Source organism: Mercurialis annua, linkage group LG4, assembly GCF_937616625.2.
Source record: "Mercurialis annua linkage group LG4, ddMerAnnu1.2, whole genome shotgun sequence".
Classification (NCBI taxonomy): Eukaryota; Viridiplantae; Streptophyta; class Magnoliopsida; order Malpighiales; family Euphorbiaceae; genus Mercurialis; species Mercurialis annua.
The window spans coordinates 29584598-29608789 of record NC_065573.1 but is presented as its reverse complement, the minus strand read 5'-3'; the positions used below and the strand labels follow the sequence as shown (position 1 = coordinate 29608789).

General features: G+C 32.8%; 4 protein-coding genes across 4 annotated transcripts; all 4 read left to right on the top strand.

Annotated features, from left to right (window-relative positions):
• The first annotated feature begins 1540 nt into the window (after positions 1-1540).
• On the top strand, positions 1541-2980 carry LOC126678891 (cold shock domain-containing protein 3-like). The gene has a single exon (XM_050373805.2). The coding sequence runs from the start codon at positions 1722-1724 to the stop codon at positions 2697-2699; it is 978 nt and encodes a 325-aa protein (XP_050229762.1). The 5' UTR covers positions 1541-1721; the 3' UTR covers positions 2700-2980.
• A 3537-nt stretch (positions 2981-6517) lies between these two features.
• On the top strand, positions 6518-8620 carry LOC126679287 (pathogenesis-related thaumatin-like protein 3.5). Its single transcript, XM_050374281.2, has 2 exons — positions 6518-7499; positions 7884-8620. Exons 1-2 carry the CDS (start codon positions 6748-6750, stop codon positions 8014-8016), a joined length of 885 nt encoding a protein of 294 aa, XP_050230238.1. The 5' UTR covers positions 6518-6747; the 3' UTR covers positions 8017-8620.
• A 4400-nt stretch (positions 8621-13020) lies between these two features.
• Positions 13021-16428, top strand: LOC126676624 (putative receptor-like protein kinase At3g47110). Its single transcript, XM_050370860.2, has 2 exons — positions 13021-15726; positions 15885-16428. Exons 1-2 carry the CDS (start codon positions 13047-13049, stop codon positions 16286-16288), a joined length of 3084 nt encoding a protein of 1027 aa, XP_050226817.1. The 5' UTR covers positions 13021-13046; the 3' UTR covers positions 16289-16428.
• Positions 16429-19221: 2793 nt separating this feature from the next.
• Positions 19222-23837, top strand: LOC126677688 (T-complex protein 1 subunit gamma). Its single transcript, XM_050372443.2, has 13 exons — positions 19222-19408; positions 19526-19587; positions 19684-19756; positions 19839-19906; positions 20305-20374; positions 20634-20702; positions 20791-20862; positions 21231-21304; positions 21817-22479; positions 22565-22690; positions 22818-22922; positions 23028-23102; positions 23382-23837. Exons 1-13 carry the CDS (start codon positions 19384-19386, stop codon positions 23565-23567), a joined length of 1668 nt encoding a protein of 555 aa, XP_050228400.1. The 5' UTR covers positions 19222-19383; the 3' UTR covers positions 23568-23837.
• Positions 23838-24192: the final 355 nt, after the last annotated feature.

Genomic DNA, 24192 nt, shown 5'->3' with positions numbered 1-24192 from the left:
TTTTTTGCATACATAAATGAATTTTTTTTAAAAGCTTATTATTAAAATTGAACTCGTTTTGTGATACTAGTGTCGCTTTAGGTGTTTCACACGTGGCTCGTATTGTGACTCGTCAAATAATGATAATTATATTTATTATAGAATAAAATAATTATATTTATCATAGAATAGAATAATTATATTTATGTTTAATTAAAAACTGTTTTTAAACATAAAATATTAAATAATAATTAAAAGAGTAATTTATTTAAAGTATTGTACTTTAATTAAAATTATTTATGATAAAATAATAATTAAATATTAAAAATATTTTATTTTATAATATAATTTATTTTTATTAGGAACATAAATTTTATTAATTTTAAATTTTATATCTTTAGTCATACATCAAATAATATCATATAATATTTTCATATTTTTTAACTTGATTACGAATCATTAATAAAATAATAAATTGCCTAAGTAACATTGTTTAGGCTCGCATAAGCAAAGATAAAAAAAAATAAGTAGATGTCGGGATGGTGTACGAAAAGACTCATGATTTTCTTTTAACCAATCCTGAAGACCGTTAATAGATGTTATTTATACTCCTAGAAGTTGAGGGATAACTAATCTTTATGGGTTGAATGGTTAAGAAGAGATGGATGAAGAGATGATGTGCAATTAAGTCATTAATGTTTAAACTCATGTGATATGGCAGTATGTTAAATTACCATGTATCAAGTTACAGGAATTTCATGCAATCCGGTTTGCAGAATGTTTCTATTCTCCGTAAAATAACGATGTTTACTTATTAGGAATTAGGTTTTAGATACATTACTTATGATATAATTCTATTTTCATTAAAACTCTAATAATACTATGTTTAATCAGAATTCTAATTATAATATATTTTTAATAATAAATTAAATAAATAATTGATTAATGATTATAAAATCTTTCTTTAGTAAAATTAATAAAGATTTTTTAGTAATTTTGCCTGTCACCCCCCATCCGTTATTCTTCTTTTTGTTTTATAATACCCATAATTAAATAATTAATTTAATTTTATTAATAATATTTTTAAAAATAATAAGATAGAAGTTTAAATAATAATATATTGACCAAATACAGTATTTTAATTTTGTAGTTCAATAAAACTAAAAGGTATGTATTCCTACTAATTTGGAGACAGTTTAGATATTTTTTTCATACTAAAAATTAAATTGGAGATAATTTAGCTACCTATTCTAATTAGGACTTTAATTATAATAGTGATTAATTAAATAACTAATTAGTCAATGACTATAAAACCTTATTTAATAGTAAACTGAAAAGGATTATTCAGTAAATTTGCCTGTCCCCCCATCTGTGCTTTTATATATAGTATAGATTTATGTAATTATTTTCATTGAACATGGCATAATTGGGCTTTTAAAGAGGACACTATTGGGCTTTAAAAAGGGTCCAAAAGACACAGAAATCGACCTGCGCTCGCATCTCATAAAAAACAAAACCGCAAACGGAAAAGGAAAATAATTACTTAAGGTAATCGAAAAGGTAGTGGTGCGGTGAGCTTAATTAGGCAAACAAAAAAAAAAAGCAATTAGGGTTCTCTTAAACCACCTTCCTCTCTATATAAACACTACACACACCAAATCCAACCCTAAACCTTATACTTTATAGATCTTCTTCTTGCCTCTCATACAATTTCATCGATTGATTTAATTCTAACAAAATCAATGGCGGAGGAGCAAACTGCAGTGAGATCTAGGGGTAAGGTTGTTAGGTTTAGTGACCGGAAAGGGTTCGGCTTCATTAAACCGGACGATGATGGTCAGGATGTGTTTATTCACTACTCAGCTATCAAATCATCGGACGGTGAGTACCGCTCTCTTTACGTTGATGATTTAGTTGAATTTACTCTCACTCTGTCTGCTGATAATAAATATCAAGCTGTTGATGTGACTGTTATTACTCCCAATAATAAGGGAGCTGCTGGTGGTGATGGGGGAATGAGGCGCGGTGGGGGTAGTGGACGTAGGTTTAGTAACGGTGGTGGTGGAGGTTATGGTAGTGGTGGTGGGTGTTTTAACTGTGGTGGCAGTGGTCATATTGCTAGGGATTGTAATAATACTGGTAATTCTAATAATGGTTATAATAATCGCCGTGGTGGGGGTGAGAGTAATGGTGAGTGTTTTAAATGTGGTGATGTAGGGCATTTTGCTAGGGACTGTATGTCACGTGGCGGAGGCGGTGCTGTTGGTGGTGGTGAAAGTAATGGCGAGTGCTTTAATTGCGGTGATGTTGGGCATTTTGCTAGGGATTGTACTTCGCGCATTGGAGGTAATGCTGCTGCTGCTGGTGGTGGTGGTGGTGAAAGCAATGGTGAGTGTTATAAGTGTGGTGATGTTGGGCATTTTGCTAGGGACTGTGCTTCCCGTGGTGGCGGAGGTGGAGCTGGTGGTAACAGTGAGCGTGGGTGCTATAACTGTGGAGGTTATGGGCATATGGCTAGGGATTGCCCAGGTGGTAGCGGTTCCTGTTACAATTGTGGAGGGTTTGGGCATTTGGCTAGGGATTGTACTAGTGCTAGAACTAGCGGTAAAGCTGGTGGTGGGTATGCTGGTAAAGGACGTAATGGTAGCAGCAGCAATGGTGGATGCTTTAACTGTGGAAAGGAAGGGCATTTTGCTCGGGATTGTTCTAACCAATCTTGAGGGGAGAGTAATTCTATATTTTTCTTTTTTTATTTTCAATCATGGTGGTACTAGGGATTCTTCTTTTATTGTGTTTTTTATTAATATCCAATTTATACATAGGATTTGTGTTGATCCAAGTTGGTGATATCAATATCCTTTGTTAAGAGGGAAATTTTCCCATTTTTTGGCGAATACATATGGTTATTCTAAAGAAATTGTTAGGGCTTTTTTCTCTAAACGACTGTTTGATATTAATGTTCTAATTTCCATGATATAAATGTTTGTTTGTGTTTATGCAATTGAATTCTTGTCTAAACTTGTGATGGTGGATTGGTGTGATAGTCTATTTAATCATATGAATGTTTGAAGACTATATTTCTATTTGGGCCTTCGAGAGCTGTTATGCTACTCTGAGTTCACTTGATTGAATCTCATATTAGATCAATTTACTTTGGTAACCTAAGTACAAGTGCTATTTGCATAAACTGGTATGAGTATTTGCTAATCTGATTTATCAATATTTGTCTTGTGAGTCTGTTACCATATGAGGTAACTTGTTGCTCTGCTGTTCTGTAAGAGAAAAGGCTGTTGACAACTAACGTATTACCAGTTGATATTTATTAGTAAGTAATGGAAAATTGTAACTTTTGTACAATTAGATGTTGAAGCGTCATTGCTAGTTTCTTATGACATGATGGTAGATATTTTATTTTCTATTTGGCTTTAGTTGAGAACTGGATTCGTGTATTGGCACTTTTGAAATGTAAGTGTTGAAATGATGTAGTAGGCTTCCATTATTGTGAAAGGATTCTTCGGGGGCATAGTTCATATAATAATATTATTATTTTTGAAGTTATGAAGACTCATGGGGTCAGTGGTATGAAATGTGTGGGCATTGTTGGTTTTTTTTGTGGTTTTACATTATTGTTAAGCTTCTGATTAGGATCCTTGGTTATTAGTCTTTGGAATATCATTGATATTTGAGGTCTTCTAATTAATTTATTAGCGTCTTATAAGGCCAATAATTGCGTTAGATTGTGAAATCTTGTACATGTCCAATAACTTTGTTTTCCTAGTATATTTTTCAACTTAATGAAAATTGTTTTTAGCAAACGTTGTAGTCTGTAATTTTGTACTTGTTAAATTTGTCGATCGATAATACCAGTGACAAAATCACTGAATCAAACAACTAATTTTATGATACTTAGTCACCTTTCATAATAGGATGCTTTTGAAATGATATTTAATGAGACTGGAAAGAGAGCCGGGGGACTGGTGAACTTTTGCATATTGTGCAGCCGGAATATGACAAGCATGTGTAAGTATGAATGTTGTTGGATACTGGAAGAGTAGAAAAGCATATTAGTTAAGATAGAAAATAATACTCAGAGACCATGAGTATTGCTCTCTATTTTTTCCTACTTTATTTTCACTTATGGATGTCTTTATAGTTTTAGAATGTCTATCACCATGAAGCTTAGATATACAATTATTATATGAATTGTTACTAAGGACTTCCCATGACTATCTTATAAACTGTAATGATGTATATTGTCTATGATGTCTTGAGAATATATGTCTAGAAATGGATTTTGGAAGAACAATGGCCAGAATAGCAGTCAGGTTGTTGGTATTCATTCTCTTGTAGTGTTTATGACATTGGTTGCCAATAATCTAGATATTTTATAACCCCTTTGCCTTTTGCGCTGCTAAAGGAATGAGATTGTATTTGAGTATTCATTGGTTGAAGATTTGTCAACACTACTAGCAGTTGTGTTTTAGCAGTTGTCTCATTGCTAGTAGTTTTTTCATTGATAAATGGAGTCTTTTATTTCTTGCTGTGTGAAATTTTGTCGGGGATCATGTTGATTGTCTCTTGTTTTGGTTTTGATAAATTGATGGAAGTTCATGAGAGAATTATATATGCTGCAATCTTTTGATGCATTTTTATTATCTAGTTGAATTCAAGAGCTTTATATGTATCAATTGTAAGGTCGGAATAATGATCGGTGGTTGCCTGATAATTGTATATGTAGTTGGCTTGGCTTGCTGGAGTCTTGACCTGTGCCTTTGCAGGGCTATACAGATTGAAACGTTTTCTATAGGTTTTATTTACATCTTACCATATGTTTAAAATTCATATGGCATTTAATTAGTCATATTCTGTCTTATTTTCAGTTTTAACTCTTGGCCAGAATGGATCGCCCTTCGATTTTTAATTAAATTAGTCTAGTTGACTGGTTTGGTTTAATTTTTAAAATACTTTGATAAGAATACAATCTATTTATAATCTACAGGGACCAACCTTTTCCACTCCTTCAATGGCTAACCATTGTGACCTAACTTTAAACGGCAAATGTTAAAGTTGTGAAAATTAAAGAAGAGAATAAGAATTTTCTTTGAGTGATCGGTATGACCCTTGAAAAAAAGATTCTTTCTCGTATTTTATTGATCAATCTCTTAATGGGATGAAGAAACCTAAGTATGGCAAATCAAAAATACTGTGAATTCAGAAATCTTGGTACTGTAACTATTATTCTCAATGAGTTAAAAAAACAAAAATATCATCAACTTGATGAAATGATGTGCCCAGTTTCATGGGATAGGACCTCTCTTCTGGTCATGTTGCCGCCCCTTATGCTTTGCAGAATCTTAAATCATCCTTTGCTCACTTCCAAAAGCCTGCCTACCATTATTTTATTCTCATATTTCTTTGGCGGTTGAACGTAGCTGGCTTTTTAAAACTATATTTTTTGCGCCACGGTTGAATTTTGACAATATACTCAATACTGCATGAACATATTACTATATTTTAAAATGAAAGAGTCGAAATTGAAACTTTTGTTTATTTGTCTTTTGATAAGTTTTTAATTATTTCAATAATAGTTGCATATCTTTTCTTATTATTATTATTGAGAGGGAGATTTTCAACGTTTGTAAAATGAATTAAAAAAAAAATTAGTAAAATGTTGCTCAACACTTTTTTTTTCAAAGGTTAAAACTTCCATTAATGATGATAAAAATTACAAATATGAATGGTTTTTCAACAAATTAAAAAAAACTATGTTAAAATAATGATGAGAGTTGTTAATAAAGTCATCGAATAAGGCTTTTTCAACCATCAAAAGGCATATATGATTTAAATATTGAAAATACGATTTTAAAACCGCTTGAATTTTAAAGTTTCAAACTTTTCAAGTCTCATCTTCAATATATAAATCCTAATACGATCCGCTTAATCCATTTAATCCCAATCTTCAATGACCTCACAAAAATAGATAAAACATATCTCAAAATAACTTCATTCAAATAAAAAAAAAGTTATAGATAGAAAGATTTATTTAATGAAAAAAAATATAATAGAGATAAGTAATAATTTGGACGAAGAGAAGATATTTTTTTGATTAAGACCGGAAATCATCTTCTCCCACCATTTAAAAGCTCAAGATGAGAGGAAAGTTTTTAGAAAGAAATGAGAGATTTTTTTAGAGAGAGAATAAATACTATAATAATTACTCAAGACTTATACTAGTTGAATTATAGCATATAGCTCATTGTTTCCTGATTTTTTTTATTTAAGATATGATTAGTGGGGGTTTAGCAAAATTAATTATATTATCAGTACTAGTTTAGAAATTCATTTTTTAACTCAGTCTATTGGCTGCAGAGGATGGTCGAACCCGCACCCAGTGAGAATTGCAAAGCAAGTTTAGCCAAGTGGGCCATTACTTTGATAAGTGGGTTACACAAACTTTCTCAATTATGACATCTGAAAATCAATCTGCAGTTGTCCTGTAGAATAGCATCAGTCTTACACTTACAATTTGGTATTTTCCTACGCTGGCATCATATATATCATCAATAAGTAACCCCTTAGCCGAAGCAAACACACTACTAAATTACAAAACATCCCACATTCGCCGACCTTACTCTTACATTTTGGACTCCATGTGCTTTGCTTATAAATAGGTCCCCATTCTCCATACTTCCACCACATCATCCCCACTTTTCATAACCCTTTAAATTAAACCCTTCATTTCTCTAATACCTTAAGCAACACTCTTCAATGGCGGATCATGCTAAAAACTTCCTTTCGCTGTTCTTCACCTTTCTTATGTGTTCCTCTGCATATTCATCCACATTTACTTTCGTAAACAAGTGCACTTACCCTGTCTGGCCCGGTATACTTTCCAACGCTGGCACCTCTCAACTTCCCACCACCGGTTTCGCTCTCCAACCAGGCGAATCGAACGCGTTGGAGGTCCCCGTTTCGTGGTCTGGTCGATTATGGGGTCGGACGGTTTGCGCTTTTGATCAGGCAGGGAAATTCTCTTGTGCAACAGGTGATTGTGGCTCGTCCACTGTGGAATGCTCCGGAGATGGCGCTGCTCCTCCTGCTACGCTTGCAGAGTTCACTCTTAACGGCGCGAATGGTCTTGATTTTTACGATGTGAGCCTTGTTGACGGTTATAACCTGCCGATGCTCATATCACCACAAGGGGGAACGAGCGGGAATTGCACGATCACGGGGTGTTCTGTTGCGCTGAACAATGCTTGTCCCTCGGAGCTTAAGGTTATGGATAGTGAAAATGGCGAGAACATAGCGTGTAAAAGTGCGTGCGAGGCATTTGGGAATCCTGAGTATTGCTGTAGTGGGGATTATGGAAATCCCAACACTTGTAAACCAAGTTCTTACTCAGAATTCTTCAAAAATGCTTGCCCTCGAGCTTATAGTTATGCTTATGATGACGGTACGAGCACTTTTACTTGCGGTGGAGCTGATTATCAGATCACCTTCTGTCCGTCACCTTCGACCAGGTAAATTAATATTTTATGAATTCATTAACATTCTTGTCAATTTTGCAATTTTGCATATGCAATTTGGTGTTCAGATTTTTTTTTTTCCCTCTGAACAGAGGAAATGTTCTAGAGTCGGTGACAAGTAAATTTTAGGTCATGACTCATGGGGGAATTTGAAGTTCATGTCGGTTGTATTTCTTAGGATTTTATTATTTTCTAACTAGGATTTATGGTCGGCACGTCTTTATTTTGTTGTTATACTAGAAAAATCCAGAGTGTCTTCATGGACCATGGTTGGCCTCTTTAAAAAACAAAATTGAAATTTGAGACAATATTTTATAGTATTTTTATTAGTGATTTTATATAGCTTATTAAAATGTGAACTGGTAATGGTGGTTGCAGTTTGAAGTCGGCGGATGGGCAGTACCCACAAGCTGTGGAAATCTCAACCGGTACTCGCAGAACGTCACCTTATCACATTGGCATTGTTATAACCATTTTCGCATCAATTTGGCGGCTGTCGCAACTCTGTTGATCCCGTCAACGGGATATATCTAGCTACAAGAATTTCATCGATCATTCGACTCGTTCAATTTGTTCGACTATAAAGTTTTTGAGGAACGAGGATTATTCTATAAATTGGAATCACCAAAACTAAATAGTATAATCTATTTCATATTCATAAACAAGTCATGAGTATGAAACAAGAGTATACTATTTGTTATGTAATGAATTGTGCAACATGTGCAAAGATTCAAAGTGGCATGCAATTGGCCTGCAAATTGTGTGTGGTAGCCAAGTTGGAGAAAGAATTTTGATTTTGAAACATTAAAAAAGTTGTTTGAGGTGCAAAGATGTGATGGAAATAGCAATTCATAGATCAGCAATCATGTTTGTGACTTGGAAAATGAACTTTATATATGGATGGAGACAAATTAGCAAAGAAGAGCATGTTGGCTAAAATTTAAATGTTTGGTTAAAGAATATTAATTAATGTTTCAATGCTTTCAAGTTGATTTGGAGATGTATTTGAAATATTATTTTTGGGCATACTATGATTACTAGTTTGATTTGTGTAAAATAAATATCTTAAAGCTTTGCCTATTATTGCCAATTTTGATTAGTTCACATTCTTTCAACTTTCTATCTAGTTTTATTTGTGATCTTTTCTTTTTGTCTTTTATCTTTGGTGACAATTGCATTTTTCTTTAGTAATATATGTATGGTGGGGTTATTGCTTGACTAATTTAATTATATTCTTTTTACATATTGAGATATTGTAGTTTAATGTCCTCTTTTATTTTATGCTTCCCTTTTTAGTAGTCTTATAATATTGCTAGTTGTAATTTATTGGTGTGGGGTGTTCTTTATGTATTCACAACAATCTAATTTACATAATTATTTATTTAAAAAATAATTGACAATGTGTTCCGTCAATTTTACATGTATTGATAATTTATATTCAAATTAATAAAAATAAACAGTCTAATTAATAACAGTAAAATACAATTGCCGATAACTGTAAAACTATTTAATCCACCATCAATATGTCTCAATGTTATAGTTCATATGATATAAGTATTGCAGCAAACTGTTAGATCGTGGATTGAAATTCTCCCACAAGCGCTTTCCCTTTTAATTATAAAAAAAAACTCATTAGTAAGAAAACATTTGAATTAATTAATAGTTATTTCACTATGACATTTTCTTTTACTTATGAATTTAACTTGTATTAAAAACCACAAGAGTGACAATACTTCACTACTTGAATTTTTTTGCACATTTACAATAATTACGGTACTGAGAAACGAGATTATAATATCAGACAAATAAAACACAATCGGGAATTTTAAAAGAAATGGAAATTCAGATTAGAAAATATAGTGCTATAATATTTGAAATAAAAACAGTATTTACAAAAAACAATAGTGGATAATGTCTCCGAACATCGAATGCTTATGATGAAGAAGATAAAAAACACTGAGAACCCATCCATATCTTGCATGGTCTTGATGAGGCTAAATTATACTACCGAGTACCGACTTATATTTACTAATAAATAATCATCACCACCTATGTATTGTCTGCTTGTATATGTACATCATCATCTATATATATTTACATAACATCAATTTTTCATGATAAAAGTGAACAAAGAGATAACAGCTTGAGAAACAAAGATTCCAAATCCCTTTACAGAAAGAACAATTCAAGAATGGAATTGGTTTTTAGTGGGACGATGACGTAAAACTTTAAAAAAGAACGATGGATTGCAGAGCAAAAATGGTAAAGGAGACATTTATATAAAATGAAAAAGAAACTAAAAAACTTATCCAGATTTTCTTTACACTTCATATGGCACATACAATACATGCATGGGGACATTAAGATAGGCAAAATCAGATAAAGCATTAATTAGTCTCTCCTTATTGATAAGAAGTCATTAAGTGCAATACGAATTTGTGATAGTTTCGTTAAGTTATCATATCACACTATTTTTTTTAATAAGCTCATCCGATTTCCAAGGCTTCGCCCTAACTAATCCGGATCCGACCCGCGTCGCGCACTTGTTATGGTGGGTGAGTTTGCCAGTGGGAATTTTCTGCATGCACAAGGACTCGAACTTGAGACCTTACTTAAACGATAACAAGCCGCTTACCACTTGGATCAATCCCCATTGGTCATATCACTCTACTTTAATGAAAAGAAATGTTCACTTTGGTTCCTCTAAAATTTGGATAATTGATTCTAAAAGTATTCAAACTTTTATTTTATTTTATTTCGGTTATCAAACTTTAATTTGTTTTACTAAATTTTAATTTTATTTCATCAAGAAGAATTTTCAATCACTAAAATGAAAACAAATTAAAATAAATCTAAATTTGGTAACAAAAAAATTCCTTCTTAGAGAAATAAAATTACAATTTAATCAAAAAAAAAAATTAGTCACCGAATTGAAATAAAAATGAAAATCTGGTTTATCCCTAAAATTTAAAATGGCCTAATCACTCAAAAAATCCTCACTTTTTTTTTTCAATTCCACCCCGACGTTGAAAATTTGTCAATTTTACCCACTTTAGAATTTTCCGTTTTCAATTGTACCCCAATTTTTTAATTTTTGTTAATTTTTTTAACTTAAATGATGTAATCATTCAATTAACTAAGTTTAAACATGAAATTAAATTCTTTTTTATTCAAAAAGTACAAATAAATCCTTTATTTTTAAAAACTAACTAAAATCCATAATCATATTAATACTAACTTAAATTCTTAATTAATTTAACTAAATTTAAATAAATTTTAAAAACGTACAATTAATATATGCTAGACATGGAGAATGTTTTAAACAAATTTCCAAACGAAAAAGACATTAATTTAATTTTTCAGGGTACAATTGAAACACAAAAATACAAAATAGGGTAAAATTGATAAATTTTCAACGTCAGGGTATGATTGAAAAGGAGCTAAAAGGTCGGGATCTTTTAAGACATTAGACCATTTAAAAATTATCAGTTCCATCAACTTTTTAAGCAACGATAATGGTTGGAAACTTGGAATATGTGAAGATAATTAATACGTAATTTTTTTACTTCATTAATCAATGAGCGTATATGACTACTTTTCTTTTATTTTAATAATTTGATAATCTAAATTTTATTGAAGAAGAATTAAATTTATAATCAATCATAATTAGAAGGCTTAGTTACTTCTTTGGCAAAATAAACATGCAACACCAACCATTTTTTTAACTAGTTTCGCATTACGTGCTATATACGTGACTCGTAACGTAACTCGTCAATGAACATATTAATAAATTTATTATAATTATATCAATTTTTATTTATATATAATAGTAAATTAGTTAAGAATTTTTGTAAAAATAAATATAATATATTCGGTTATTAAATTTTTTGCATACTGAGTTTATTCTTTTTTTGGTTTTATAATAACCATAATTAAATAATTAGTTTAATTTTATTAATAATATTTTTAAAAATAATAAGATAGAAATTTAAATAATATTATATTAACCAAATACAGTATTTTAATTTTGTAGTTCAATTAAACTAAAAAATAGGTATTCTTACTAATTTGGAGACAATTTAGTTATTTTTTACATACTAAAAACTAAATTGGAGACAATTTATCTACCTATTCTAATTAGGACTTTAATTATAATAATGATTCATTAAATAACTAATTAGTTAATGACTATAAAACCTTTATTTAGTAGTGAACTGAAAAGGATTATTCAGTAAATTTGCATGTCCCCCCCATCCGTGCTTTTATATATAGTATAGATATAGATAGTATAGATATAGATAAAACCCCCAAGTAAATAACGGGTGTTTGGTTCAGTTTTTCGGTGGAGTTTTTAACTTTTACTTTTCAAAAAATTATACTAAAGCGTTTGGTAAAAATTGTATAAGAGTTTTTAGAACCTCCAACAACTTTTTTTGGAAAAACTCCATTTTAATTTTTTTTGCCAATAGTTGTTTAATATTTTTAATTATTTAAACAAAATTACCCTTACTAGAACATATCGTTTCTTTAATATACAAAATTATTATTTAGATTATGTTTAAATACTCTAATCATTTATAAGCTCTATAAAATTATTTTATTTATATTAAAACAACTATAATTTGTTTATTTTTTTAAAATAAATCATAAATTTATTAACAAAATATATAAATAAGTTTAAACTAAATGTTGCTTATTATTAATTTTTTTTAATGTTTTTAGTAAAAGTATGCCCTTTACGGTCATTTTATATATAAACAGCAACAATTAATATAATCTCACCAAATACGTATGGTCTATCAGCTATCAGCCAACAGTTATAAGAAAACAGCTAAACCAAACAGGCCCATTACTGTAAAATTTGAAAACTAAATTGAAATAAATTAAAATTTGATCGATCAAAATGTAAAAAATGCAATAGTTTGAGTATTTCCATATTCTCCTTGACATCGAAGTAAGCGGACATATCCATGATTTTTCGGTCCGGCAAAGATCTTATCAGGAACATTGCCTGATCATACTATTCAGACAAGCTCTCTTAATTTAAGAGGAACGACTGGTTTTGCACCTCAAGGCAATAATCACCTACTACACATGAACTTATTAATTTCTACTTTCTTGTGTTTCATGAAATGGTTTTGATAAAAATATAAAATTTCACATAAATTGGTCAAAAAATATAATCTTGAATAAATTGCTCGCATTTGCGCTATAATTCACATGGTAGTGACACTAAAAATCAATTACCTGGTTTAGCGTAGTCAACAATCTATTGACTTCCGAGTAGAAATTCATCAACCCTGTTTAGCGTGGTCAACAATCTATTGACTTCTGAATAGAAATTTCATCAACCCTGAAAATTTATTAGTACCCCAATGAAGGGTGCTAGCTTGACTAAGAAGTTAGAAGATAATGATGGTCCACTTACATTAATGTTGTAGTTAGTACTCATTACTTATAAATTTCCATTTGTTTTTCTCTTCTGTAATATCCATTCACTAGTTTGTGTAAAAAAAAAAAAGAATTGCCTAGTTTGTTGGTATGGGAAAAAGTTCAACTTTTCAGTTGGGATCTGGCTACCTGAATTGTTGTTTTATTATTAATTGTTTAGTCCTTTTCTCAGCAACGTCTGCAATCGGAGGGACTGACACGGATCGACTAGCTTTGCTTGAATTCAGGAATAAAATAAGTGTTGATCCTTTTGGTGCCGTGAGCTCATGGAATGATACCATCCACTTCTGCTTGTGGTATGGTGTCAAGTGTAGTCGCCGACACGAGAGGGTCACAGTGTTAGACCTGAATTCCTTACAGCTACAAGGCACCATTTCTCCTCATATTGGAAACCTGAGCTTTTTGAAAATCCTAGACCTCAAAAACAACAGCTTCACCCGGAGTATTCCTCCTGAAATCGGCCGTCTTGGAAGACTGCAAACACTTTATCTCTACAACAATTCACTCACTGGGACAATCCCATCCAATCTTTCTAGATGCTCCAGTCTTAGCATTTTAAGTCTTGTGAACAACAAGCTGATAGGACAGGTCCCACCAGAGCTTGGTCTTCTTTCCAAGCTTCGGTTTCTTTCTATATCCAAAAACAACCTGACAGGTAATATTCCTCCTTCTCTTGGAAACTTGTCATCTCTTTTAACTCTTTCTGCGGCACTTAACAATTTTGTTGGGCCAATTCCTGACACATTAGGACGGCTAAAAAACCTGACTTTTCTGGGCCTTGTTATAAATCAGTTGTCTGGTACAATACCATCTTCAATCTTCAATCTTTCTTCTATCACAGTTTTAGATATAGGAGACAACAAAATTGAAGGACACCTTCCCTCAGATTTATTCACCTCTTTTCCCAATCTTCGAGTCTTAAGTTTTGCTGTTAACCAATTCACAGGTCGTATTCCTAGTTCCATATCTAATGTTACAAATCTTTCATCTCTTCAGTTAAATTCAAACAATCTCATTGGAGATGTGCCATTTCTTGAAAGATTGGATGTTCCAATTCTTACTATTGATAGAAACAATCTTGGAAACGGGAAACGGAATGACCTGATGTTTCTATGTTCTTTGCGTAATGCTAGTAGTTTAGTTTTGTTAGATATAAGCCGTAATAATTTTGGAGGGTTGCTACCGCAGTGCATTGCCAATTTGTCTGTCAATCTTAAAGAACTCTCACTGCATGTAAATCAGATATCTGGAATATTACCGTATGGTATAAGCAATCTTGTCAATTTACAGCGGCTGCGGGTGTATAAGAACAATCTTTCTGGTAGCATTCCACAAAGTATAGGAAATCTGCAAAATCTAGTAGAATTGATTCTTGATCAAAACAAATTCTTCGGGCCTATTCCAGTCTCAATTGGAAACATGACACGGTTGAATAGACTTCATTTAGCTGATAACAATCTTCAGGGTACCATCCCTTTGAGTCTAGCTGATTGCAGAAATCTGCAGGTTCTTGATTTTTCACGAAACAGTCTTAATGGTACCTTACCTCCTCAAGTTATTGGCCTCTCATCCTTGTCAATTTACCTTGGATTTGCTGAAAACAACCTGACAGGTTCCCTTCCAAGTGAAATTGGAAACCTGAAAGCTCTTGGTATTTTTGACATTTCTAAAAACATGTTATCTGGTGATATACCAAGTACTCTTGGGAGCTGTGTGAGCTTAGAGTACCTTTACATGCAAGAAAACCATTTCCAAGGCTCCATTCCTTCATCTCTGAGATCGCTGAGAGGTCTCATAGTTTTGAATCTTTCTAATAACAGTTTATCTGGCCAGATTCCTGAATTTCTTGCCAGCTTTGAGTTTTTGCTCAATTTGTTCTTATCATTCAATCATTTTGAAGGCATGGTGCCAACTGGTGGGGTATTGAAAAATGCAAGCATTACAACAGTCGAAGGAAACAGTAAGCTTTGTGGCGGCATACCAGAGTTTAATCTGCCTGCTTGCAACTTCAAAAGGAATGGAAAAAGGAGATACAAAGTATTAATCATTGCTACTGTTTCAGGAATTTCATGTGCCATTATCCTGTTGCTGTGTTTTCTACTTTTCATCCGATCAAGAAAGAAAATCCGACAATTAACAGCTTCATCCATTTCAGAAAATTCCCTTTTGAATCTTCCAAATGTATCTTATAGAGATCTCCACAAGGCCACTGATGGCTTCTCATCAGAAAATTTGATAGGCAGCGGTAGCTTTGGTTCTGTATATAAGGGAAATCTCGGCGCAGATAGCAAAATGGTAGCTATTAAAGTGCTTAACCTGCAAAATCATGGAGCAGCTAAGAGTTTTATAGCAGAATGTGAAGCCTTGAGAAATATCAGACATCGGAATCTTGTAAAGGTACTAACTGCATGCTCAAGTGTTGACAATCAAGGTAATGACTTCAAAGCACTGGTTTATGAGTTCATGGTCAATGGCAGTCTTGAAGAGTGGTTACATCCATCTTCTATAGTAACCAAGAATTTTAACATTCTTCAGAGGTTAAAAATTGGCATTGATGTTGCATCAGCTATTGAATATCTGCATCATAATTGTGGAACTGCACTAGTTCATTGTGATATCAAGCCAAGCAATGTTCTTCTTGATGAGAATATGACTGCTCGAATTGGCGATTTCGGACTGGCTAAATTCCTTTTGGAGTCCATCCAAAATAGTTCTTCTAATCAAATAAGTTCCGCAGGATTGCGAGGAACTATCGGTTATGCTCCTCCAGGTAATGCATATTTTTTTCTCTTTTAAAGTCAAGTTCATCTGTAGAATTTAGAGGAATAATTACTAATTTACTACCACTCTGTTAGCTGAATATCATTGCTTATATATATGGTAATTGTTTTTTACTTTAACCATTTTTTATGTGAGAATCTCTCGCAGAATATGGACTAGGAAGTGCAATATCAACATATGGCGATGTTTACAGTTACGGAATTTTGTTGCTGGAAATGTTTACGGGGAAGAGGCCGACTGATGAGACATTCAAAGAGAGTTGGAACATTCACATATTCGCAGCGTCAGCTTTTTCAAATGGAGAGACTGAGGTCATAGATTCAGTTCTCCTTCAGGAAATAGTCCAACTAGAGATGACCTTAAATTCCTCTTATGGTAAAGTTAGAAAAAGCAAAAACAGTGAAGGAATTTTGACAGAATGTTTGATGTCCATAATTGGCATTGGAATTGCTTGTTCTTCTGAATTGCCAGCAGACCGAATGGGAATTACAGATGCAGTAACAGAGCTGTGTGTGATTATAGACAAAATTCATGCCATTTATGCAGGTTGAATCCTTCATTTAATGGAATGTCTGTTATTATCTAATCAGCACTACTGTTACCTATTCATTTCTTATCAGACTGCAGATATATATAAGCCCCCCTGGAATCTAAATTATATCAAATAAAATAGTGCTTTTGAATTTTGCAAGCCTTACATCTCTCTTTTTCTCTTGCTATTTTTTTGTTCATTCTGATATTGGTAACGTTTCTGCATTAATTACAAAAATCAACCTTAAGTTTAGCCAAGATTTTCAAAATTACTGCTTACTTATTATAAATCCCACTTCAAGCGATTCCAAGCATTTGTTAATTGCGTTACAATGAGCGGCTTATCTATCCCCATTTTAAAGAATTAATGGTATTAATGAGAAAAATCATAAGGAATTTAGAGTTATCACGTTATATACTATAGAATTATAATTACTTTTGGCTCAGGGAAATTTAATATGGTTGGCAATTGTCACTGTGTCCTGAGCAGATCATGTATTAATTTTAATTTATCATATCCTCAATTACCTGAATTTAGCATGTTTGAATAATTGTATTAACTTTTCTAATTTGAATAAGATACATTAATTTAACCATATCTATCACGACACTAGGGGTGTAAACAGGCCGAGCCCGAGTTAGGCCAAGCTCGAGCTCGACCTCGAGTGTGTTTTACAGGCTCGAGCTCGAGCTCGAACAACATTCGAGCTACTCGAGCTCGACCTCGACTTCGAGTTGAATTCTATAAAAATAAAAAAAATCAGATTTGTTGTATTTTAATTATTTTTCACTACATATTATGCAATTTAACCAATTTTTATGATGCATACCTAAATTTAGAGGTTTAAGAATTTAATATAATGATAATAAAGTTATTATTGTTATTTTATAACAAGCTCGTTTAGGCCAGTTTAGGCTCGTGAGCCTCACGAGCCTCATGTGTATTTGATAGTTATAAATTATAATTTAAATATTTGAATTGACTCGTCTATTTATAAAAATAGTTTAAAATTTATTTTTTATTTTATATATATAATTTGAATTTATATTTTTTTTATTAGAAAAATTAAATAGAATGCATTTAAAGTTTTTCTATTAGATTATGCTTAATATTTATTATATAAATTTCATTTTATTATTTTAATTTTTTCTAATGGTTACATGATTAAAATCCGTAAAACCAAGAAACATAATAATTTTAAATGGTTAACCGTTTTAAATTTGACTTAATTAGACAAAATACGGGCTTAACCCAAAATAATTAGACAAATACGCTGCTTAGTTTTATTTTAGAGAATTACAATTCCTTCCTTTTTTTTTGATTTTTATGCTTTATAAATTAGACAAATACGATCTTAGCAGTATTCTCCATTTCTTCTTCTTCCTCGGATCAGCTGAAGAGAAAGACCAGTGCCGTGCCGCCATACATCGCTGACAGAGCAGAAATCGTTGTAAGTCCGCCTCCTACGGCAGCCCTCCGCCATCATTGGAGCAGTCAAGCGGCAACCATAGAAGCAACCACCTTGAATGTCGCGTTCTCCCTCTTAAACAATCGTCACCAAACCATCGGCGCCGTCGTAAGTCTGCTGCCATCGCCGTTCGTGAAGAGATTGCCTACGTTTCCAGAAAATTACAAATGTTTTTTTCACAGCAGAATCATTAAAAATGGTGAAGGAAATTAGGGTTCATGGGCGGATCCGAAGTTTGATTTCAGTCTAATCCTTTGTTAATGTGAATATTTTGGTTAATCACATTTTGTGTGTTGTTTAATCCATTTTTTTATTTTTCTTTTGTGAACGATATTGTTGATGAATGGTGGTTCGATTTTTTTGTGTTGCACAGCATGTTGCACTCTAAGTGTTTGAAGAAATGCTTATGAGAATTGTAATATTTTTTGGGTGTTGGGTAACCAATGGTTAACATTGGGTAAACCGTTAGGTAACCTGTAATTTTTGTTTTGAATATATCATTAATAAAATCGTTAGTAAACAGTTGTTGAATTTTATGTTTGTGGTTCGATTTTTTTGTGTTGCACAATATGTTGCACTCTAGGTGTTTGAAGAAATGCTTGTGAGAATTATAATATTTTTGGATGTTGGATAACCAATGGTTAATATTGGGTAAACTGTTAGGTAACCTGTAATTTTTATTTTGAATATATCGTTAATAAAATCGTTAGTAAATAGTTGCTAAATTTTATGTTTGTTGCTAGTTAACCAACGGTGTACTAATAGTACACCAATGACCTTGTTTTTAGTACCTTGTTGGTTAACAAATGGTTAATCAATAATTTTAATTTTAAAAAGACGATTTAGGTTTTATTTGACGATTATTCTTGCGTTGATGAAGGCGGAGGGATTTGTAATAGAATTTTCAACTAGTTTAATAAAGATGGAGGTTTGAATTTGTAATAGTTTTATATGTTGGTTAACCAACGGTGTTAGTATACCGTTGGATAACCAAAATCGTATTCCTGAGATTAAAAAAGATATTTTTGAGAATAACAAAAGTTATTTTTCAAAAAAAAAAGTACAGATTGTATTTTTCAAAAAAAAAACATTGAGGTAGTATTCTTGAGAATATTTTATCTTTTTTTGGTATTTATCTAAAAAACCCGTTTTAAATTTTAACTTTAGGTTTTTAATTCTAAAAACAATATTATTATAACCAGTTTACAAATTATTCTCATCCCATTGCCCATCCCTATCTGTCCGCGTCATGGTTTATTTGTACTAAGAAAATCGAATTCTTGTATCAATATGCTCATTGTTTACTACAAGTTGATATTTATTTCAATTATTTGTAAGAAACCAAAAAGTATGATGGTCTTTTTATACTTTTTGCCAATTTTAAACAAGTCGCTCCATTTATGACTCGACCCGACGACCCGTATAATGCAGCCTCACTCAATTTGGTGCCGCGACGCCGTTTTTTAGAGTATAAAATTAAAACCTGGTTTCCAAACTAAAACCCCAGATCCTCTCTTCTCCTTCCACTTCTACTGTCTCCTGCAAAACTACATCACTGCTTCGTTTCACCAGAACGACGCCGTTACTGCATAGGTCTGCCGTCTCTCGTATAATACAGATTTTACAACTGAGATAATCAAACAAAAATGCAGTCTCCGGTTCTTGTCCTCAGTAAGTTTTTTCATTTTTATGTTTTTTCTTTTTAGAAACCCTAACTTTTTAGTTTTAGAAATGTTAGTAGCTTTTTTTTTAATTAGTTGTTAATTAATGGATGTGTTCATTTAACAGAGGACTCGTTGAAACGCGAGTCTGGAGCTAAAGTACACCATGCCAATATTCAAGCTTCCAAGGTTAGAATGATAAATCATTTATTCTGCTTTGATTTTATTTTCCGATTTATGTAATTAGATTATTTATTAAAATGTTTTTTATGTTTGCATTATTAGGCAGTTGCTGATATTATTCGCACAACTTTGGGTCCGCGATCCATGCTTAAAATGTTACTCGATGCTTCGGGAGGTATGATTTGTTTTCAAAAATTGATTGTTACTGCACTTCAGAGAATTGTTAAAGTCTCATTATTATTTTTTGTTGTTTATAGGAATTGTTGTGACTAATGACGGGAATGCTATCCTTCGTGAACTAGATATTGCTCACCCTGCAGCTAAGGTAAGATACTAAGACTCTCCCCACTCCTAAATATACTTTACACCAACTGTGGCAAGAAGCTTTGTTTAACTTTATTTGATTTATTGATTAGGTTTGTTATTGAGTGATGTTGACATTTGCTGAAGCTGTATTTTTTTTTTGGGTCAATCACCAAAAAAAGCAATTTTATTGCTTAAGGTGTAATTTTTGCTGCTTTCTAACTCAAATTTGGGGCACAAATGAAATTCTGAAGTTTAAGTAGTTTAATGTAATATGATACTATGGTAGATCAGTAAAGGTCAAAACTTTTCAGGTGTTTCAGGAATTTTTTTGAAGTTTTTTCCTTTTGATTTTATTTATTATTGTTAATGTTTATTCTATTTGAATGTGTATCTTTCTGACATGATTTTATGTTGCAGTCAATGATTGAATTGAGCCGCACACAAGATGAAGAAGTGGGAGACGGGACAACATCTGTGATTGTTCTTGGTACAATTTTTGAGATTAAACTGTAGTCTTGAATATGCTAATGGGATGGAAGGGAATATTTTTATTTGATGTAGTTCATACAAGTAATTCCTTTTAACTAATTTAAGTACAAGTTTTGGTCTACCCTCTGCAATCTTTACCATGATTGTATGACCTAAGATGGGGACTCCTAATTGAATGCTTAACCTCTTTTTGTTTATTTTGGATGTTTTTAGTGCCATTTTGCTAACTTTTTTTTTTTGCAACGAATATATTACAGCTGGAGAGATGCTCCATGTTGCTGAAGCCTTTATTGACAAAAGTTATCATCCTACGGTCATTTGCAGAGGTAACATTGCTAATGCTTTTTGGATTCCTGTTTCTGCTTTTGAGCCATAACTGCATTGTGATGAAAGTGTTTTAAATTTGATATGCAGCTTACGTTAAAGCTCTTGAGGATGCCATTGCTGTGCTTGACAAAATTGCCATGTCCATTGATGTCAATGACCGTAAGTTGCTCAGATAACTCAGTTGCTTTATTCTTATTGTTCTCCAGATTTCTTTTCAGATATTTCAATGTTTGTATATCGAAGTGTATATTTATACTGGATTGCAAATGAAAGGTTCAGTTAATTACTTTTTTTTTTGGGGTAATCCTAGACTTATTTTAATTTAAAATGGGCTACATTTCCTGTTATTGTTGATACATAACTGCTAAGATGTTTTATGCATTGAATTTATACCACAAACCTAGTGTTCAATGGAAATGGTACTTTCTTTCCATTAGAAACAATTGCTTAAACTCTTACGAGAAAATATACATGTTCTCTCTTTTCTCTTTTTGGCTGTGTCGATGACATTTGGATGTCCATGGCAGGTGCGACATTGTTGGGTTTGGTCAAGAGCTGTATAGGGACAAAGTTCACTAGTCAATTTGGGGACCTAATTGCTGTAAGCACCTCTTTTAGATTTTATATTGTGCTCCATTTGATTTGTACTTATTGATGCAGCATTATATACCTAATAAGACATGAGTTGGAAATCTATTAGTATACATTACGTAATAGCTGTGAGCTGCAAATGTTTTACATTGCACGATTTTTGTGTTGTTGGAATGAAATATATTTACCAACTTATGTATGACCGGAGCAATGTCGTAAATTGTCGAAGCTCTTCTTTAACATATTATAGATGAGGAATATTTGAACCATCATACATGTTTATACTCCTTGTGTTGCACAACAGTTAGTGTTTTATTTGTTTATATAAAATATCACAAGAAATGGCCTATGTATTGATACAACTTCCTTTTGTGGTATAATCTTCTTGTGCATCTCTTTGATGCTTCATTTGGTTTCAGAACTTTTGAATAAATTAATCATACTGAAGCACTTTTTCCCTGTTACTCATTAGTTTTTGGTGGTTAACTGGTATACTCTCTTTATGGCTTGGTTAACATACAGGATCTAGCAATTGATGCCACCTCCACAGTCGGCGTTGATCTTGGCCAAGGGTTCCGAGAAGTGGATATCAAGAAGTACATCAAGGTTGAGAAGATACCTGGCGGCCAGTTAGAAGATTCTAAAGTTCTTAAAGGTGTTATGTTCAACAAAGATGTTGTTGCCCCTGGAAAAATGAGGAGAAAGATTGTTAATCCGCGAATAATTCTTCTTGATTGTCCACTTGAATACAAAAAAGGTGAGAACCAAACAAATGCTGAGTTAGTAAAAGAAGAAGACTGGGGAGTCCTACTGAAAATGGAGGAGGAATATATTCAGAACATGTGCATGGAGATATTGAAATTTAAACCGGATCTGGTTATTACTGAGAAAGGACTCAGTGATTTAGCATGCCATTATCTGAGCAAGGCTGGTGTCAGTGCAATCAGGAGGCTGAGGAAGACGGACAATAATAGAATTGCCAAGGCATGTGGGGCTGTTATTGTGAACAGACCAGAGGAGTTACAAGAGTCTGATGTTGGTACTGGAGCTGGGCTATTTGAAGTTAAGAAAATTGGGGATGAGTTCTTTGCTTTCATTGTTGATTGTAAAGATCCAAAAGCATGCACAGTTCTCTTGAGAGGTGCCAGTAAGGATCTCCTGAATGAAGTGGAGAGAAATTTGCAGGTCTGCAATTTGCTAAATAATTTGTTCTTGTTTACCCAATGCTTTTTATATGGGACAGAATTGATGAATGTTCATTTCCATACAGGATGCCATGTCGGTGGCTAGAAATATACTAAAGAATCCCAAACTTCTTCCTGGCGGTGGTGCTACAGAGCTGACCGTCTCTGCTACTCTGAAGCAAAAGAGTTCATCTATTGAAGGCATAGAAAAGGTTTAATTGCTCTCTCAATCATATGCTGCAACTCTTTTACAAGTCTTTCTGATTAATGAAAATCCATTGTTTCTGATCGTGATTATTTTATTTTTATTGATGCTTATGTTATATGATTGTAAAACAGTGGCCTTATGAAGCTGCTGCTATAGCTTTTGAGGCTATACCACGTACTTTGGCTCAGAACTGTGGTGTTAATGTGATTCGAACAATGACTGCCCTGCAAGGAAAAGTATGAGCTTTTCTTATTGTTTTTTTTATAACTTTTTGAGAAGAAAGGTCAAGGATTCAATTTTATTTATCTTTTTCCTGTTTATGGTCTTAAATCATTATACAGCATGCTAATGGTGACAATGCATGGGTTGGCATAGATGGCAACACTGGTGAAATTACTGATATGAAAGAGAGGAAGGTATGATAGTAATTATCTTTTGATATTTTAGTACTGTTATCCCCTTCTATTAGTTCCATTTAACTGAAACCCTTCGACAAAGGGATTTTAGCCATCTAATACCTTAAAGTTGGAAAATTAATGAGTTTTTAAAAGGCAGGAGAAAATGTTCTCACTTCTTTTTCTCACTTCCATATTCAGAAAATACTAGAATTTATGTGTAACATACTCTTCTAGTTTTTCTATGCTTTCGAGTACTTTCAAAAATTGCCATTTGACAATTTTATGCTTTTGCATTAGATATGGGATTCGTATAATGTGAAAGCACAAACGTTCAAGACTGCAATAGAAGCAGCTTGTATGCTTCTAAGGATTGATGACATTGTAAGCGGGATCAAGAAGAAGCAGGCTCCAGGAGCAGGTCCTTCCAAACCCACAATTGAAACAGAAGCAGATGCAGATGGTGAGCAGATACTTCCGGACTGATGAGATTTGGTGACAGTCTTTGAACTTTTTACTCAAATGCAGCAGCTATTTGTCTTTGGGGCAATTAACAGAATTGTTTAGGTGGTGAGTGAAGAATTCTTCAAAATTTTGAGTGCTCGTCTGTTGACTGTTGTTTCGGTGTTGTTCTATCCGAATTCCTTCTGAAAAGGAGTTAATTATTTTTATTGTGCATTAGTGAGACATAACTGTTATTGTTTAGTTTATCTTTCAGAATGTTATCTAGTCAATATATGCATATTTACAATGCAATTTCCAGCTCCAGAGTTGTGTTAGAAGTGTTGTTTCGAGGACGGACTGCGCCTCTACTTGCATTATTTTAAATCTAGAGTGATAGAAATGCCAAAGTCACTTAAGCGAGAAGCCAATGTGTGCCTAGCTTGAATGGCTAAGGCACCTCTAAGTGCATCAAGAGGTTGTGGTTTGAACCACGCCTCCGTAACTAACAAACTAACAATTGAGACTCGAAAGAGTCGATTTTCATCTTTGACAAAAAAAACTTGAGCGAGAAAGAGAGAAAACAATTGCAGGTTTTTAGGTTTTTTTTTTAACTGAGAATCAAATCGAATTAAATATCTATAAGTGAAAAGAATTAATTATTCTTGCT